An 18,525-nucleotide genomic window follows, 5' to 3' on the forward strand; every position below is an offset into this window, starting at 1 on the left:
CTCTTAGTTCGTCAAAGCTAAATTACGAAATGTGTGTCACAGCCTCAACTCTAGATAGATAGAAGGAAATTCGTGCTTGAAGCTTTTGGCCGCTTTCCCTACTATCCCATGTCTATAGAGCATGTACATACATCTATATATCGCTTGTTCCAAGACCATCGTAAATCGTTTATCATCATTTCGTGATATCAAAGAAAGAAATCAGATAGCCACACTAACCCTTACCCGTAACCCTGACTCCCTTTAAATATCATGTACCCAAAACAAAGAATTTTGTCCGTAGGGACCATCTGTCGTCTCACCGAGACCTCAGAATCCGCCTCAGACTTCCTTCCGCATGGCTGACGACTCTTCGAGGTTCTTGTAAATCCGCACTCATCGTCGATATCAGCTCCTCCGTCTCACTCCTCACAACCTGCTCTTGCTGCTGCTGTTGCGATCGAGCACCACCACTGCCCCCCTTCCACGGAATCCAGGCATTCCAGCTCGCATTCCTGGAAGTCCGGTATGGTACGTCACTGACGGAGCGCGTAAGATTCGAGGTCCTGGTGATGTTGTTATCGCTAGCTGCTCGGCTGTTCCTAGTGTGCGGGTACATGCGGTGGTTGCTTTCGACGTCACTAGCAGTGGGACCAGCCGCGGTCCTTACCCCCAGGTGGCTGTCCGATGTCTGCGGCAGGGCTGGCTCGCTGACTAGTGCACAAGTACTCTCATACCGCTGGAGTTGTCCGGCGCTGCTTCTGGTGTGACTGTCCATGACTGCCGTAGCGAAGGACGCTGATTTCTTCCTGGCCAGTTTAGCTGCTGCTGACGCCGTGGCGGCTTCCCCTGACTTTCGGTGGCTATCTTCCACGTCCAAGCCATGGTCACTCGTCGTATGCTCAGTGTCATGATTCGTAGTGGTAGCAGCGCTTGACCCTGCACCAGGTTCAGAAAATCCCAAGTTACTGTGCCGTTTTTCGATCCTTCCACGAACTTCTCCCGCTATTTCAGCGGCTGGCTTTTTCGATGACTTGTCCTCTTCCGACGAGCGGCTAGAGGACATGATTGTCTCCAAAGTCCCGTAGGCAATGCTCTTGGTCCTCCTCCCTCCAGTCCCTGGCCCTCTCCGCCTCCTTCGGGCACCACCTTCCTCTTCATCAGGGACAATCGCCTGTAATGTAGGACCTGCTCTAGCACTTTGACTGGAATTGTAAGGGCCATTATCCCTCCGTCTCGACACTGCGCCCGAGGAAGATGGCGCTGTTCCGCTCGTCGGGCAGACGAGGGAAGCACCTGAGCCGTGGGGTGCCATATGAACCTCGTACTGGTTACTCAGCGAGTACCGGGATCGTGCACATATCTCGGCAATACGGTCAAGGTCGGCTCCTATATTGTTGTCACCACCCTGGGCCTGCATGTCGGCCATGAAGCTCTTGAACGAAAAGGCATCCATTGGCGGCAGTTTCTTGGGCTTTCCATTCCTAGACGTGACAACGATCGGACGAGACGATGTTGACCGTCGCTCCCATAGTAAAGGCAGAGAGCTGAAGCCATTTTCGGGCTGGTCTGATGTCGACATCTTGTTCCTTGCCTTTCTCCCGTTCGCATCCTGATTACTGTGAGGGCTAGATCCTTCGTTCCGGTTGTATTCCGTACCAAGGTCAGTCTGTCCACTGCGAAGATCGGCCTCGATTTGCGGAGATTGAGAAGGAGGAACACGACTAGAGTCTGCGAGACTACTAGTTCCCCGTCGGTACTGGGGTACGATAGAACTGCGAGTCCTTACCAGCACGGGTTTCGAATAGGTTCTGCTTTCGGCGCCTGTGCTCTTGGCGTAGCGATGATTACTAGGTGAGGCGGCTGGACATGTGCTTGCCAGTTTCTGCCGGGCCGAAGTGTCATGGAGAGGAAAGGGTTTTCCCTCGGCGGTAGAGGGAATGGCGGAGACTGCGGTTTGCCTAGACTGAAGGAAGAAACGCGGAAATGAGATTGGAATCGCGTTGGGCCGCTGTCTCTTCCTACGGGAGCGCCCACTAACAACGAGGCCAGAGTCCGAAGAAGGCGGAGTCTTGGACAGACGAGGAGGTAAAGGAGCTGCCGGACGGGACAGAGGGGGCAAAGATGGAGAGGATGCAGAATATGAGGAAGAGGGAGCACGAGGTTGGTGAGTACCTTGGTTAGGACCTTGATGAGGAGATACCCGAAGGGGTAAAGATGCCTGTCTGGCAGGCTGCTCCGGGATCACTGGCCAGGCATCGTCCTCGTCGTGGAGGAGCGAGTTCGAAGAGTCGGCCAGGCCTTGGCGGATACCGTGTGGCTTGCTATATATGTGCATATTATCCGCGTGGCATCAAACGAAACAGAATGGACGAGATGCGGGTGATAAGTATGACTAAGGTACGGAGGCGGGCAGGTCAGAAAGTACTGCAGCAGCGGAAGCGGAAGCAGAAGCAAGGAATCGCAGCGCAGCGAGTTGCAGCGAGTCGCAGCCGAGTGGAAGCAACAGCAGCAGCAGCAGCAGAAGCATGCAAGTGTGTCGTGGTCGCTGGTAGTTCGCGGATCGATTTCCAGGGAGGTAGGTCTAGGAGGTAGACTGGGACTGGACTCGTCGACTCGGGTTGATGGGAGGGGGAAAAAGGCGTGGAAAAGGCGGGAAGTAACATAAACCTCAAGCAGCATGCATAACAGCCAAGGTGCAAAGAGGTGCTCAGGATGAGACGGATCGACTCAACCAGACCGACATTGACGGCTTCCAGCCTTTCTGCGTGTCTCAATCTTCGGATGGCCGGCTGTCAGACGTCAACGTGGGCGACTCGTGTTCGCTCGTGCTTTTTTCTATCGCTGCAGAAGGTCCGAAAAGGGGTCTCCCAGGAAGGTGGTTTGCCGTCCTTGCAACCTTTGGGCTTCCTTGCCAGTCCTATTTGGGTTGGTCTACCATTGTCGCCATGTTGTTTGACATGCAGAGAATCCAAAGAGAAGAAGTGGAACAAGTGGAACAACAAGTCCGAGTCTGAGCCCCTTCATTTTCTTGATTCGTCCTTGAGAATGGTCGGTTGCAAGAATGACGGCGAATGGGAGCAATCAAAGAAGACGGCAAGTGATGAAAAAGGATGCGTGCTGCAACTGCGAGTGCGGGGTACAGTGGCCTTTCCGGGCCCACTGCCGTAGCCTGCTTGGGCTGGCGCGGGGGGCCGGGGGGCATCTGGAGGACCCGCCCGGCCTGGGCGCCGCAGAATGGAGTTGGCTGAGGTGCTCCGGGCCGCCGGGGTCCAGCCAGTGCGAGTCCGTGATCCACCTCCGGCCTGTCAAGAAAGTCAGTACGTACAGGTGCTTAAACCTTAATCAAACCCTCACTCCTTCGTGACAGATGTGGTCTTGAATCATATACAAGACACGAACATATACGCATAACAAAAGTCATTCTTACAACTGTACGAGAACCATGGATTGCCAACCAAACCATATATCGGCAATCTCCATCTCTGCCTACTACTCATGGCACACGGAGGCATCAAAATAGTTCAAGTGGACGGTAACTCATCCGACGACACAACAAAGCAACCCGAGCAAAAGTATCATAGGTATCATTAAGAGACTCACGGCTAACCTTTATCGACCCGAGAAATATTGTGGGACTCTTTCGGAAGACTCCCTCGGAAAGTCACTATTTCGTAATCGCAGTACTTTCCCTGACCTCAATCCGTCTTTGCGCATCTCGACCCCGTCAACGTTCTGGCCCCTCATACTCCAAAGTCAAACTCCCAGCGGCAACATCAAAGTGCCTTGCCTTGCTTTGCCTACGAAGCGTTCGGCTGCACAATGGTACCATAGCCGTGCGGGTTTCCGCCGTTTTGGACATTCTGGCTATAAACGCCAGGAGCGCGGTCGGTGACGATGGAGCCTTGTCTCAACCGCTCCCGTCGGTCGTAGTAGACATATTCGAGATAGAAGGCATGGACGTGACCAGGGATATAGCTGCGTCGGGTTTTCACAAAGGTCAGAAATATAATTCTGGAAGGCATCCACATAAACGTACCCCAATAAGGTCAGACAGATGTTAATTAAGAGGTCTGCCCCACAGCCGGCGATGGCAAACACGGCGATCGGAGGACCTGTTGATCTCTTTGGTTAGTACACTGGAGGTAGACATTTGGGGCTGCAAGACGCCATTCGGAGGGAGCGAGCGAGCGAGCGAGGCCTCTGGGAACCGTACAGAAAATGGTCACGATGACCAGGAAAATTGCTGAGGCCACTCCCATTTTTTCTGGTGACTGGCCGAGAAATGTGATGTGTGAAGAGGTTCCGAAGATAGTTTACTGTGATGATAGAGTATTTGACAAGCAGAATCGTGAAAAGGAGAAGGACATATGATCTTTCCCAGAGTTAAGCGTTCAGCAGTTCACAACACCACATCGGGGCGATGACGTATGTCTCTGCTGACGGATGGCATGAAGCATGAACCGTGCCGCACGAGCCACATGATCGTGACACCTTCCCGTCGTTTGTTGCTTTATTCCCGTCCTATGTTCTGTCCTACTGACTGTCTTTGTTCAAAGTTTCCGAGTTATCCTTGTCTATAGTTATTTGCAGGCAAGTCAGTGTCTCTGGGTGTAAGTGAAGGAAATGCCAGGCATCATATATTCGGCCATCCCAGTTTCAGTTCAATCGTTGTAATAGGGCCACTTTAAGTATACCGAAGAATCTCGCGAAATTGGCAATATACAATGTGCAGAAAACGAAGGGTTAAAGGTCTGCCAGTTGCATTTGGCGGCCGTCAATGAGCATGTACGTAGTTGTCGGACACCTTTGACCCTACATTGTATATTGCCAACTTCGCGAGATTCTTCGGTAGACTCGGGTCAAGCCCCATGAGAAAAGCATGAAAGATAGTCGACCTCGAGCATCCGCTGGGGACTAGTTTTTCACGATTCGGTAAGGTATTAAAGGCGGACCAGGGCACGGGAAAACCCAAGGAGATTACACTAGGCCGTTCTTCAGGTCTACACTTTCTCCGGGAAGCTCAGGGTTTGTGTTGGATCTGGCTACGAGTTGGAGGCGAATTAGCCGGAGCATCGGCGTCCACAAATCGGAGCCACGGCCGGCGGTGACCGGACAAGATGATCTGCAAACCCGGCATTTCCCAACACCGCCTGCCGTTCCCAATTCATGCCACTCCCTCGTCGATTCTGAACAGCCGCCTTTGTATGCCCTCCCGAGCTGTTGGGCGAGTATAAGGCATACTAGTGCTCACTCACACAGAGACTCACAGTACTCCAAATGGCAGAGTCGGTGTAAGACTAAATGTCTTTGTGAGGTGTAAGGGGAACATGGGGGATTAGCTGTAGCTGTTGTGCATGGAAGCTGTGCGACGTGAATAGGAGTCTCGCCCTATGTACTGGCATGCGGTTGGAGGTGATTGTCTCTATGTAAGCCGAGGTACTGACAAGAACTGTGGTTTTTTGGACTGTCTCAGAAGTAATGGCGAAATACACCGACAGATATCGTAGCAAACCTGAGCCAAAGCCTGTCATTTTTCATATATGGTATGTCGACTGGGCGCGATCAGGTGAACATGCTAGGAATCGGGTATCGGACAAGGTAGCTCGGTCGAAGGGGAGAAGTCGAGCAATAGAAATAGAGGAGGTTGAAGAGCTCGTGATATTCGAAGCTCTGCATGACAGCTCGTTTTGGCGCCCCAATCAGTTCAGCCGGTCAGCTCTTCCTTTGAGCTCGAATTGACGAGTCATCCAGTTCGTTTCCCATTGATTGATTGCTGTGCAGAGATGGGCTCTGTTTAGTTGACCTCGCAAGTTGGGTTGGTCTACTCGAGGTCGTCACCGGTTAGGTAGGTGAGATCATTTATCAAATTATAGATGGTTATACCTGTTAGCCCAAGTACCTAAACATCGAGGCTTCTTGGTGGCCTTTGACTATTGCCGTCAGCAATTTGGTCAGAGACAGTGGGTCGGAGAGAACATAAAGGAGCAGGCAGCTTCGATACAGGTTTGCCATGTAGATGCGGAGTACCAGGTACTTCCCTTCAGAAGCACATTTCTCACTGTACGAGGTGATGTAGGAGGTATAGGATACCTCTGGAAATATTTAGTGAATCTCTTCCACTTCTGTTAATGAGACGGGCCTTGAAACTGTTGACGGTTTCCCTTGTCTCCAACTGAGTACTCCGGCCGTGCGCATCGCCGGCGAGGTGCTTGATGGACAGATATGTTGTGAGGAGAAGTTCCATCGTCTGTCACAGCGCCGTCCACAACCGGTCGGTCCCCTTTCCGTAACCGGGACGTCCGACGGAGTGCCGTGATGGACTCTAGGACCCTCGAGGAAATCTCCTCTTGACCTGGATATCCTGACCCTTCCCCTTTGCGACTCCACCCTTCCTTTCATCCACTTCTACGGGCCTTCACTTCTGTTGCGAAGAGGCACTCGGGGCCCGCCAGGACACTAACGTAAGCACGAGTTTACAGGGTGGGCGTTTGTTAGTAACCTAACAGACTAACTGTCGGTATTCTGGCGGCGCTTTTTGTCATCTCGAGTTTCTGAGAAGTGGAATTTTTGGTCGCCTCGCTCGTTCGTTTCGCAGTCGCGTTGCAATTAGTTCGCTGTTTGTTGCCGTACTATTCAATACGAGAAGAAACCGAGTAATCGCACTTGCTGTTTAGCTGTCTTGACCGACCTGTTCGGCAGCCGTCGCCTTCGCTCCATTCACCTTCAACCACCACCTCCACCCCCGCCCAGCCTTCCGTGAAGTTCAGTCGCAGAACTCAACCTTAGCTGAACGTTTTCGTCCTGTGTATCTCCGCGAGCTGGAGCAAGCCGTGAACCATTTTTTTGCTGGGCTATTTTGCTACATACCATAAGGTAATTGCGCTTTCCCGAATCCCGTTGGTTTAGTGTTAAGAAGATAACGGGCAGTCGCTGTCACCTCCACTGTCACTGTCACTGAACAAAAAGCTGGGACCGAACTGGCACCAATTTGGCACCAAACCGCAAACCGACACCACCAACTGGACCGACTGGGGACGACCGGGGGGGACCAGGTGGTGCTTGCGTCGGGTACTTAGGCTGGGTACTACGAAAAAAAAAGGTTTGGACTCCTCTGACAAGTCGACGAACGGGAAACGGTCAACCTGCTCCATCCACTGTCCACATCTGCCATTGCTAGGTAGGTCCGTCTTCCCACTGCCCCCGTCTCCCGACCTGCATCCATCCCCGACGACCTTCCCTCACCGTCGCCGAAAACTCTATCCTAAAACCCGGGACTGACCAAGCTGAACCGGAGCAGGCACCCACCCCTCTTGCCGCTTCCATTGCATCCATCACCGGACGCACCTCATCGACGTCGGCCCATCCGCCTCCTTTCCGCCCTTCTTCCCGTCCACTCCCCAGGCCCTCGGGTGCCTCCTCACCCGTCATGGCGACCCAGCAAAGTCCGCCTTTCAAGGTGGACCGCTACGTGGTCATTCACGTCGCGACCACCTGCGACGAGCACGGCGTTTATGTGACCAAGGATTCCGCCGAGGTCATTGAGCTCGGTTGGATCCTTTTGGATGCCAACAACCTCGAGGAGGTAAGCAGAAAACAAACCCCTACAATCTGATGCCGTACCGCCGGCCTCGGCCTCGGCCCCGGCCCCGGTCCCGAGTCCGGTCTTAATCACTCCGAATTGCTCTTTCCAGCCTGAGATTCCCCGAGTTCAAGGCCCTGTTTACTCTGTCCATGCTCAATGCTGACCACACCGTTCGTTGCAGATTCATAGAGAGAGCGTCCTCGTCAAGCCGGTCAACACCCCCATTACTCCTCTCTGCAGTACGTCGAACCTTACCCCCTGATCTCCCTCCGCCCGCCGGGCCAATTGGCTCTTCACATGGCGGTTGCAGGCACTTCTTGCTGACCCCTTACCCAACAGCGAGCTTGACGACCCTCACGTGGGAACATGTCCGTAACGCCGGCACCTTCAGGGATGCCATCAACCGCTTCGATGCTTTTGCTTCCGAACACTTGACTGGCCCCAACCTCGATTTCGTTTTCGTCACCCTCGAGGCTTGGGATTTGCGCGTCCAGCTCCCTAGGGAAGCCCGTGACAAGGCCGTTGTCCTTCCCCCCTATCTGCAGCACTCGCGCACTTTCGATCTACGCACCGAATACCAAAGATGGCAGCAGCATCACCCCGAGTCGCTGCCTTTCGGCCCCTCGTCGCTTGCTAACATATGCGCGGCCCTCGAGGTGGAGGCTGTGCAGAGCAGCGCTCCCATCAAGCACAACCTGCCCTTCCACCTGCAGGCTCTTGCCCCCGCGTCTCCTCGCCGTGCCATGGAGGAAGCTGTCACCCTTGCCCGTGTTTTGCGTAGCTTGATTCGCAAGTCGCAGCCCGCTCATGAGCATCCTGATGTGCTTACTCGGCCTATGGATGCCCGTGCTGACGTTCGTGCCTTCTTGTCGGAGCGCAGCAAGGTTTTGCACATGTCCGGCTTGCCTCACGACACTACCCAGTCTGAGCTGGAGAGTTGGTTCACCCAGTACGGCGGTAGGCCCATTGCGTTCTGGACTCTCCGTACTCCAGAGCAGCACAAGCCTACCGGAACCGGCTTCGCCGTCTTTTCTTCCCACGAAGAGGTATGTCTTGCTTATTGCATCTAGTGCTTGTAATTAAAGTCTCGTGCCACTGACATCATACATCACTTTAGGCCGCCGAAAGTCTTTGCATGAACGGAAGGGCTTTGAACGAAAAGGCTATTGAGGTGTCGCCCTCCTCTAGCAGGGTTCTCGATCGCGCTTCCGAGATCCTTACGCCCTTCCCCCCCAGCAAGAACCGCCCCAGACCTGGTGACTGGACGTGCCCTTCTTGCGGTTTCTCCAACTTCCAGCGCCGCACAGCCTGCTTCCGCTGCTCCTTCCCGGCTGTCAGTGCCGGTCCCACTGGCGAGATGGGCTATGGCTATGGCTATGGCCCCCCGGCTATGATGCCCGCTCCTCCTCACATGGGCCATCACGGTCACGGCGGTGGACACGGCCGTATGGGCGGCTCTGGTGTCGTTCCGTTCCGTGCCGGTGACTGGAAGTGCGGCAACGAGGTTTGCGGGTACCACAACTTCGCCAAGAATGTGTGCTGTCTTCGCTGTGGAGCGAGCCGTGCTGGCGCTGCTGTGGTCGCCGACTCGGGCTATCCATCTCCCCTGGACGCTCAAACCTCCTACGGCATGAATCAAGGATCCATGGGCGGCAACTCTGCCCCTGGTCCCTTTGCTTCCGCCGGTGGCTTTAACTCTGCGAGTGGATATGGCCAGCATTTCGGTGGCCCGCCCAGCACCTACGCACTTCCCTCTGGCCTCGGTGGCGGTGCTGCCCCTTACCCTTCGCTGAACACCCATTTCGGTCCCGCTCCTGGTTCTCACTCGGCTGGTCCTTTCGATAGCCGTGCCGCCGAGGCCGCTTTCCAGTCTGCCAGCAACGGACCCGCCTCTGCCGGACCTGGAAACAACTTTTATTCTCAGACTGAGAACGATCCTTTTGCTTTCCTCTCCAGTGGCATCGGCAGCCTCTCCGTGAGCAACCAGGATGCTCGTCAGAACGGTGGCGCGGTTCCTGCCAGCAAGTCACCCGCGTAAAGGAACAACAACACAACTCTTCCCAGTGCCAAGCCGTACAACGGATTGCTCACATGGCATCGAGCTTTCGATTGTTTCTTCAGTTGTGAATTTCACCGCGAACAATTTTGGGAACGAGAATAGAGATCAATTTGGAACCTTGGCGATAACTATGGGCTTATACTGTTTCTTCACGGGGTGCATGGGGCAAGCGGAGCACGGGTGCAGGCAAGGCTTTTGGGAGAACTACTGCGGCGGTTTTTACTTGGGCGTGGGAAGCGGGACGGAAGCGGCGCCTGGCAGGCAAAAATTTGCGAATCGGATGGGTATGACAAAAGAGAAACGCAACATGCCATTTTTACACAATCCCTCAGGGCGGAGTTTATCTCGAACGACGCATGGTAACTGGCTGGCTGGCTTATGGCAAAAAAGATGGGCGGGAACGGCTGGATTCATTGCTAGGAGCTACGGTTTAAGGCCAACGGTCTCTCAGCGGCTCTCGGATTTTTGCAACGCCGGTTCGCTAGAGCGAGACATATCATGGGCTGGCGGAGATGGGTTAACGGAGCAGGGGAAAAAAACTAAATCGTAATTTTGGCCTTATGTTTCTTGGGGGCGGTTGGGGGTGCTGGTGGCTATGGGTGCTGTTGCCTTTTCCGCGACTTTCATTTTCATATCTATTGGAGGAGTGTCAACGTACTATTTTTCTCTGCCAATTTGGTGCTTTCAAGTTTGTTCGAATCTTTTCCTCCCATCAACTTTTCCACATCTAGTCAAATCATATACAAGAACAACAAAACCGCGGTACTTTATTTCGAACAGTGGCAAGGCAAGGCAAGGCAAGGGGAGTAAAAAGACGGACGGTCAAATTGGTCGGGGGAACTCAGCGGAGGCGAAGGGGTGTTGGTCGGTTGGTCGGTTGGTTGGTTCGGATGGACGGGACGGTTTGCAAGGAAAGGTCGAGGCTTCATTTCTTCTCAATTTTACAACAACACAATATGTAACTGCTGTTTGTGAACACTTCTTTTTTTCCTGCTTTGTGTTGTTTTTCTCCTTGAAGGTGTGCCTGAAGCCGGGTTGGTGTGTGTGCGAACAAAAAGAGTAAAAATAAAAAGGGACAAAATGAATCAGGCACAAGATCGATGTGTAGCACCTGCATTGAAACATCATCATATCGTGGAAACGGAAGGGGTTGATGTCATTACTTAGGCGGGTTAGGAGTCGAAGAAGGGGGAAAAAAAAGCAATGAACGTTTGCTCTATCGATATGGATGGGTAGGCTGTAAACTGTAGTTCTTCAAAATTGACCAAGGATATCGTTTATGCATACATCCATCGGGTACACACTCATCTGGGTCTCACGGAGGCGATTGTTCGACTGCCTCTCTTTTCTTGCATTCAAGGTGTTCAGTTTTGTCTACGTTCCGCCCCTAGCCTATGTAGCGATGTTTTCACCTCCTTTCCCATACCTGCTTTGAATCATACAATCATTTCCCCGTGCGCCATTCTCTTCCATCCCATCCCATCCCGTCACCCTCGGATATCCATATTTCCTCCTTCTTGTGTCCTTCTTGTGTCCCCCTTGCGCAAATATTTCATGCTTTACCAAGTTTCTCTATACCATGCCTTTCCCACCAATTCGATGCCCAATGTTTTTATACCAATGATAACCCAAGACGTGTGCCGTGTCATGGCCGGGTGCGGTCTGTCCCGATCCATGTGCCATATGCCATACAATACGATACAGTTCCTTAACCTGCTACTTCCTAACCCCTTATCTATTTCTGCTGCCTCGACTCGAAGAACACCAGCCTCGATTTCCTCCACCTTTATAACTACGTGGTCCTGGTCCCGTCGTCATCGTTGTAAGTCGGTTTCGATTCCGATTTAGCATGTTTTGCATAAACCAGCTTTTCACTGCAGGCGGAGCATAATTGAACATTAGGCCAGGGTAACGATTCTGCCACATAATCTTCTCATAATAAGTCATGTTCTCCTAGTTATGACTTTGACTTGCTGCCGGCCCGGATGGGGCATTTGTAGGTGCCCTTGACTGTGCCTGCGCCGGTGCCGTTGGCGGTGGTAATTGTGATGAAGATGATGCTGATGGCCGAGGTTGCTGCTGTTCCTGTTGTTGTTGTTGGTCCCTGGGCCTGGTGGGTACTGATGACCGTTCGGGCTCTCGCTGCCGCTGCCGCTCCTGCTGCTGCTGGTGGGAAGCTGATGATGATGTCGTTGTTGATGGTTTGGTGGCAGCATTTGGGTCCAAGTGCGGACGTTTGGAGTCGCGCTCTGATGGTGGTGGTTCTCGAGTTTCGGCAGGGCGCTTTCTAGGGTCACGATCCTTATCGCGAGCCGAAGAGCTACCGCCACCACCACTTGGTGCAGCGGTTGTTGTTGGTGCCCCCTCCTTGACAGCCCGCCGTGCTTCCCTTTCCTTCCTCTCATTCTCTTTCCGGAGAGCCTTGGATTCGAATTCATGCCATTCACCATCAATATCCTTGAGCCTAAGGAGTCAATTGTTAGCACCGGCAATCTTCAGGAGGGGGCATTGACAAATGCCAAAGGAGGAAACTTACTCGACTGCTTGTCGCGGAGCTGGTTCTTCGGTGGTGAAGTAAGGATGCGCCAATACTTCGGCAGCGCTGGGCCGTTTATCGGGGTCGTATTTGAACATCCAGAGGAGTAGCTCAAACGCGGCAGGTGTCACCAGCTCTTTGTACTTTTCAGCAAAAACATTTGCTCGCCGCTGAGTTGGCCGTAGCAGTTCGAACCAAGGCATTTCAATGATGTTTGGCCAGTCGTTTCTGGTCGGTGTGCCCAAAACAGAGTGGATCTTGTCCAGCTGGTTGATCTCGCTACCATCACCAGGGAAAATGGCACGCTTTGTAAATATTTCCATCATCACGCAAGCAGCGCTCCAGATATCCACAGCGGGTCCGTACTGTGTCTCTCCTAGGAGTAGTTCCGGTGACCTGTACCAGATGGTGATCACACGGTTCGTGTAGTCGAGTTGGTGATGTTTGGCATAGAACCGAGCCAAGCCAAAATCGGCAAGTTTGAGGACACCCTCGTTGCTGACCAGGATATTGGCTGCTTTGATGTCTCGATGCAGGACGCCCCTGGTGTGAAGATAGTCCAAACCCTCGAACAACTGCAGAGCCAAATGCTTCTTCTGAGCCGGGTCCAGAGTGTAATTGGGATGGTTAATGAGACCTGTGAGATCGTGTGACAGGTACTCGAATACCATGAAGCACTCGTTCATCTCAACCATCACTTCCATGAGCTTGACGATGTTCTTATGGCTTAAAGACCGGAGCAGCTTGATCTCTCGCACCGCTGTCACAGGGAAGCCATCCCTTTCTCCCTCCATTCGTATCCTCTTGAGGGCCACTTGTTTTTTCGTATACACATTGAGGGCTTTGAACACCTTTCCATACGTACCGGAACCGATGACAGATTCATTCCCTGGCTTTCTGTGATATACTGACTTTGACTTTGCCAAGTCCGGCGGAAGAGCCGGCTTCTCCTTGAGCTTCTTGACAATCTTCTTTACAATTCGTGTCCTAGGCTTTTGCTGTTCCGCCGGTCTGTGGCTATCTACCGGCCTGTGCTGGTCCGGCCCTCTGCGATCATTGTGACGAGCCCTAGCAGATGCCGGTTCCGTGGGCACATTTTTGGGGAGGTCATGACGGTCCCGATTGGATCTGTGGGCAGATGGCGCCGTCGGCGGAGCAGCAGCGGGCGCTTTGGGAGGTTGCTTTTGCGAAGGTTCCCGTGGCGGAACGACGGCATTGAACTTGAGAGATATTTCCGGCCGTGGAGCCGCTACTGCTGGCTTTGTTGCGTTCTTCATACTAAAACTGAACTTGTTTGAGGGCTGAGACTGTGAACCAGCGGCTGGGCGGGTAGGAGGCTGCATTTGCTCCTCCTTCTCTTTGCCTGACTTGTTGGTATCATCGCCTTGAGAGTCTTTAGCGGGTCTGGAAGAGTTGTTAACATCCTCTCTTGCCCCCTCCTGAGTGTTTTGGCCAGAATCAGCGTGCTTGCTGGGGGCCGCGCTATTCTGGGGATGGGCGGAATTGTTTTCGGTTGTTGTTGTTGTGTACTGGCCTCGACCAGAGGCATTGTGAGCGTTGGGACTCCATTGTGCACCTTTAGAGCCACCTCGATGGCCTCCGCGAGGGACACCGAATGAGCCACCGCGAAATCCACCAGATGCAGCCCGATGCCCACTGCGATACGGACCTGTTGGGTATTGGGCCGCTGGGCCGGTTGGAGGATACGGTGGCGAATGCCCTTGATTCGAGTGGTAGTGTGCTTGCGGCCCGGTAGGGGGGCCGTAATTGCCATGCGGATATCCATACTGACTACTCCGATGTCAGTCAAGAGAATCATTGTGTTGCTCTGGGAGGACATACCTTTGTGGTGAAAATTGCGGATTGTTCCACCCTCGTCCGGCACCATAAGGAGATTGGGCGGGAGGCGAGCCATGGAAGGATGAGTTGGGGGTTGCATGTCCCGAAGAGTGTGAATAGTTTCGGCCATCATGTGTTTCTGTGTACCCAGGGGGCATCGGGGCGCCATAACCCCCTCGGTAGCCATTCCTCGCAGCCATGTTAACCTCGATACTATTTACGCCAGATGCAGGATCAAACTTTTGATCGTCACGGCTTTTGCCCTTTTTGCTGGATTTGGAGCGTCGCCGGTCCCGTGGAGAGCCTTGGGGATGGTCGTAAGGCTCACGTGAGTCCGGGTCGGGACTTGGCCGTCTGCGCGAACCTGCGTCGGAAGCGGGGTGTCTGTTTTCGTGATGGGGAGGGGTCCGAGAACGTGACCTTGACTGATGCCGACGTTCAGGACGATCTGGCCGGTCTGAGCGACCACGATGCCGTGGAGATGGACTCCTTCGGCGTACACGTTCCGAAGCTTGGTCAAAAACTCCCCGGTCTGGTGACCGTGATTTCCGCCTTCGAGAGCGATCTGGGGATCGAGATCGGCCCGACCGTTTCCTGTCTCTGGAGCGTCGCCGCTCGTGATGATTTGGGGAACGAGATGGCCTCCTGTCAAATGGCGACCTGCGGCGGTCCCTTGGAGGTTGCACGGAATTTACGTCGTCCCTTTCTCCTCTTCGAGGGCTCCGGGCACGTCGTGACCTTTTAGACTCCGGTCCACCTGGCGATGGGGTTCGACTACGTCTGCGCTTGCTCGAGCCTGGTGACCTCGAAGAAGCACGTTGAGAGGCGCGGGCCGGGTGTGGAGGAGGTTGTGAGTGTTGTTTCCCGTGATCGACGTTCTGGCCACGTTCGTGGGCGGCGTCCCCTCTGCCTCTCGGCGGGCCAGGACTTCGATGGCGTCGGTCCGGGGAAAAGTGGCCGTCGCGACCACGAGGCTCGCGGGAGCGATCTCTACGGCTGCGTGGGGAGCCTCTGGAGCGATGGGGATGGGGGAGACGCGAAGAGCGGCCAGAGCGGTCCGGGCTGCGATGTCTCGACGGATGGCGATGGCGAGGAGCAGGCTGGGAGGAGGAAGAGGGCGGTTCGATCGACCGGCCGCGAGGTTTGCCGGATTTGCTGCTGGGGCCGTTGCTGCCACTGGGGCGATCTGGATTCGGTTTGTGTCGAGCTGCTGGGTCAGGAACAGGATCAGGATCAGAGGACCGGTTCACGACGGCAGCGGCAGGCGAAGTAGTCGGACGTGAAGTATTCATGCCTAGAGCATGCTCGTCTGTGAGGCTGCGTGGTTGGTCTTTGGAAATGCGGCTGCCATTTGGCATTGCAGCATCATGTCGAGTCCGAGAATCCAAAAGTGGTCCAGCCGCCGCTGGAGGTGAGGACCCCATGGCGACACCAGATTCGTCGATATCTGACTTTTAGTGGCCAGGGCGGTATCTTGGCCGACCGGCAGGGATTGCCCGACCCGCTAAAAACGCGTGCACAGCGTCCTTCTCAGGCCTGCAGCCTGCCCCAAGGCACTGTCGAACGCGAAATACCTACCTTGGAGAGGCAGAGAGATACCTCTAACGAACGACTTTCTTGTGAATCGCCATCCACCTCCAGACCCTGTTTTGAAGTCCCAAATATTTTGGGCGTCTTTCCACACACAGCAGGGGCAGTTGCTCACCCTGTTCGGCGTGAGGCTGCTACTTTCCTCGAAAAGATTTGATGACCTCAGCGAACCGGGCAATGTGAACGCTTCGTCCACTGCACCAACGCGTCTCCGTACAAGTTCAAGACCAAGACCTTCAACTCCAACCCTGCTCCTTGATGTGTTGAATGGATCCGTTCGGTGTTGTATCTCTGCGCATGTGCCTTGTATGGTCTGCTGCAAAGTGTGGTTGGCAAGGCAGAAATGTATGCCCGCAGAGGGTGGGAGAAGGAGAAGCGATGCGGTGGAGATAAGACCAGACTGTTCCTGTGTAGGTAGTTAGTCGTAGGGAAATGCCACTTGGCAATGGACAATAAAAGATCAGATACTCCCGCTCTGGCGATGATAGCCTTGCTCAAAACAACCCATAGCACCCTTAAGAGGATAAGGAAAGGCTGATGTGACGGTGAGGCTGGAAACCGTGAGAGACGGCGACGTTGCGGAAAGAAGCCGAATACGTCCGCTGGTTCAGATAATGAGGCCAGAGCTGAGGTAATGCACCGACGCCGGGCGATGGATGCCTTTGCAATCTGATGACCCCTCTTAACGCGACGAGAATGCCTGCCTTGGGGTTCATCACCCGTAGAACGTTCATCTATGGTCAAACGCCCAGGTCCTGGAACTTGACGCGACACTGCACTTGCTTGCGCGCCTCCGGATATACCCCGAGGTAGACGAAGCCACGAAGCCGACATCCTTAATCGGAATCGAACGCGCTACCCTTATAAGCCAGGGTACAGCGGCGGGCGTCACATACCCGCTGGCTGCCGCTCCCGTAGCCATACCAATACCTCCCAGTCCATATCTGCGTCGAAGAGCAGAGGCATGCTCTGACTATGCAGGACTCTATATCACCAGGACATCCTCTCTATATACGGTAAGACACGCTTTACGAGTGCATCTTCATAACTGTCCATAGATGCCCAGGTCCAGCAACCAAGTACAGGCCTCCCACCATACGATTCGAGGCCTTGAGCATTAGCTCCCGAAATGATGTTGCCAATGTGCATGTTTCTCTGATTGTCAGTACCTCTTTTCGCTCGTGGCCGGTCCTTTTCGAGCCTTCACAACTCCAGTTGGGGTATATGCGAGCCACATAACACCAAGCTACCGGGTCTGTTTCTTGGGTGCTCGACATCATGGCTGTTGCAGACATACACCTCCTTCAAGATCCCCTTCACTGCCCCTTCGCAATGCCTTGGTAGTTTATCGCAACAGATCAGTTATCGTCAGATGCCTGAAGGAGCAGCATGTTGGCGAATACAGTAGGCAGGCCTGTTTTCTTTCCACTACACCCTCATGTAAGCGCAGCAGTTAGGGAGCAGTCTCTCCAATTTGGCCGGCGCCGGCCTGCTGAGCGAGCACATCCCGCTGGAGCACATCACATGCTAGTTTCGGGGCTGTGACCTCGACCGAGAGGAGGTTGCTGAAACGACGATGTTGTGAATACTTGTTGCTCTTCCTGCCGTGGTTCCTAGGTCCTGGCATTCTGTCTCGTAGGATGTGGATACTGTTAGAGCATCATATTGTCCATCCATCATCCGTGACCACCGGTCCTGCTGGCAGGTGGTATCAGAGGTTGGGTATCGCCTTGGCCGGAACAGTGACCCGGGAAATAGGCGGTGCCGGTAACGATCAAAGGATATGAGACGCCGGCGATGAGATGTGTGCGACCTCGAATGGCGACCCTCGTGGTTCATTCATTTACGCCCACGAAGAGTGCGCGAGGAAAAGACCGATGGTATGTCTGTCTCTTAAGCTTCGAGCGCCTATGGTGATCGCTTTTGTAACCAACGCGGGGGGCAATGGTTCAGGTTCTGGAGCGTCTGTGAAGCTGTGCCCAGGTGCTGACCGCTGGGTTCGAAAGCCCCGCAAATGGCGACTCGTCTCGTATTGTCGTCACGTCGTTCGAACGACTCGGAATGGAAAATGAAGTCGTAGGCCCGCTCAGAAAACAGTCCGTCAAGCAGTGATGGTAGAGTATGTCGTGAGAATCAGAGAAACGACGGGCGCTGAGTGGTGCGATGATCAAATCAGGTTGGCTGCTTTAGGTCCAGGTAGGGCGAAGTTGGTGACAGACAGAGGTAGGCTGAGCCAAACGAAGTAAACCCACCGAGATTGGGCGGAAGCTTGCCCAGGGCAGCTGTGGCAGCCAATCCGTGACCACGCGACGGTATGCGGATATCAAAACCGCCAAAACAATTATGATGGTCCGTGCTTGGAGGGCTATCGCTCACTGCACTGGAGGGAACTTCAACTGAACAGAATCATCTTTGCAATATCAACTAGCCGAACCTCTGTGCAACTGGAACTTTCTTCTGATCGCTATCAAGCAAGACAACAGCACTCGAAAAATTCCACTAAAATTGTATGGAATACTGCCCACTTCCAAGTATAACCTCGACAGTTCTCGTGGGTTGGACATCCAGTGTCGTGGTGCTGGATACGGTTCATAAATTGGCAGTTTGTATGCGGATGTTAGGGGTGTGTTCGGACTATTTTCACATCACTGCTGACATGCTATCGTCCTCACAAGTGTCATAGCACGCAGAATTATGAGCTGACGCTCCACAAGGGACGAAAGCAAGAAGATATTGAAGATGAGGAAGAAAGAAGAAACTAAGCTACATCGGATGGAAGTGGGCGAGGGGTCTTATATGTAATGACCATATGGCAGATAAGATGGAAGACCAAAGATCAGATGGAAAGCCAAGGACCTGACAGGTGTTGACATGCGCCATCACAACAAGGGTATTCAACCCACATCAACAGTCTTGAGCACCTTAGCTCGTCAATGA

The 18,525-nt window shown here is 53.7% G+C and overlaps 5 protein-coding genes across 5 annotated transcripts; 2 read left to right on the top strand and 3 right to left on the bottom strand.

The window, feature by feature from the left end:
• Positions 1 to 298: 298 nt before the first annotated feature.
• B0H65DRAFT_418514 (uncharacterized protein) lies at positions 299 to 4,460 on the bottom strand (the record flags this gene model as incomplete). Its single annotated transcript, XM_062824150.1, has 5 exons — positions 299 to 567; positions 622 to 2,303; positions 3,784 to 3,957; positions 4,019 to 4,102; positions 4,408 to 4,460. Coding segments are annotated over 5 exons (2,262 nt in total), but the record flags the coding sequence as incomplete, so codon positions are not given.
• A 2,811-nt stretch (positions 4,461 to 7,271) lies between these two features.
• Positions 7,272 to 9,722, top strand: B0H65DRAFT_124235 (ribonuclease H-like domain-containing protein). The gene is made up of 4 exons (XM_062820719.1): positions 7,272 to 7,564; positions 7,746 to 7,803; positions 7,904 to 8,610; positions 8,682 to 9,722. The coding sequence occupies exons 1-4, from the start codon at positions 7,409 to 7,411 to the stop codon at positions 9,600 to 9,602; spliced, it is 1,842 nt and encodes a 613-aa protein (XP_062684822.1). The 5' UTR covers positions 7,272 to 7,408; the 3' UTR covers positions 9,603 to 9,722.
• Positions 9,723 to 10,127: 405 nt separating this feature from the next.
• On the top strand, positions 10,128 to 10,908 carry B0H65DRAFT_124244 (uncharacterized protein). The gene has a single exon (XM_062820720.1). The coding sequence runs from the start codon at positions 10,219 to 10,221 to the stop codon at positions 10,684 to 10,686; it is 468 nt and encodes a 155-aa protein (XP_062684823.1). The 5' UTR covers positions 10,128 to 10,218; the 3' UTR covers positions 10,687 to 10,908.
• A 615-nt stretch (positions 10,909 to 11,523) lies between these two features.
• B0H65DRAFT_124283 (uncharacterized protein) lies at positions 11,524 to 15,586 on the bottom strand. The gene is made up of 3 exons (XM_062820721.1): positions 14,002 to 15,586; positions 12,160 to 13,950; positions 11,524 to 12,087 (listed from the first exon to the last, which is right to left on the bottom strand). Exons 1-3 carry the CDS (start codon positions 15,420 to 15,422, stop codon positions 11,577 to 11,579), a joined length of 3,723 nt encoding a protein of 1,240 aa, XP_062684824.1. The 5' UTR covers positions 15,423 to 15,586; the 3' UTR covers positions 11,524 to 11,576.
• Positions 15,581 to 16,519, bottom strand: B0H65DRAFT_124298 (uncharacterized protein). Its single transcript, XM_062820722.1, has one exon. The coding sequence runs from the start codon at positions 16,420 to 16,422 to the stop codon at positions 15,751 to 15,753; it is 672 nt and encodes a 223-aa protein (XP_062684825.1). The 5' UTR covers positions 16,423 to 16,519; the 3' UTR covers positions 15,581 to 15,750.
• Between the last annotated feature and the right edge of the window lie 2,006 nt (positions 16,520 to 18,525).

Source organism: Neurospora tetraspora, assembly GCF_033439725.1.
Source record: "Neurospora tetraspora strain CBS 560.94 chromosome Unknown B0H65scaffold_2, whole genome shotgun sequence".
Lineage (NCBI taxonomy): Eukaryota > Fungi > Ascomycota > Sordariomycetes > Sordariales > Sordariaceae > Neurospora > Neurospora tetraspora.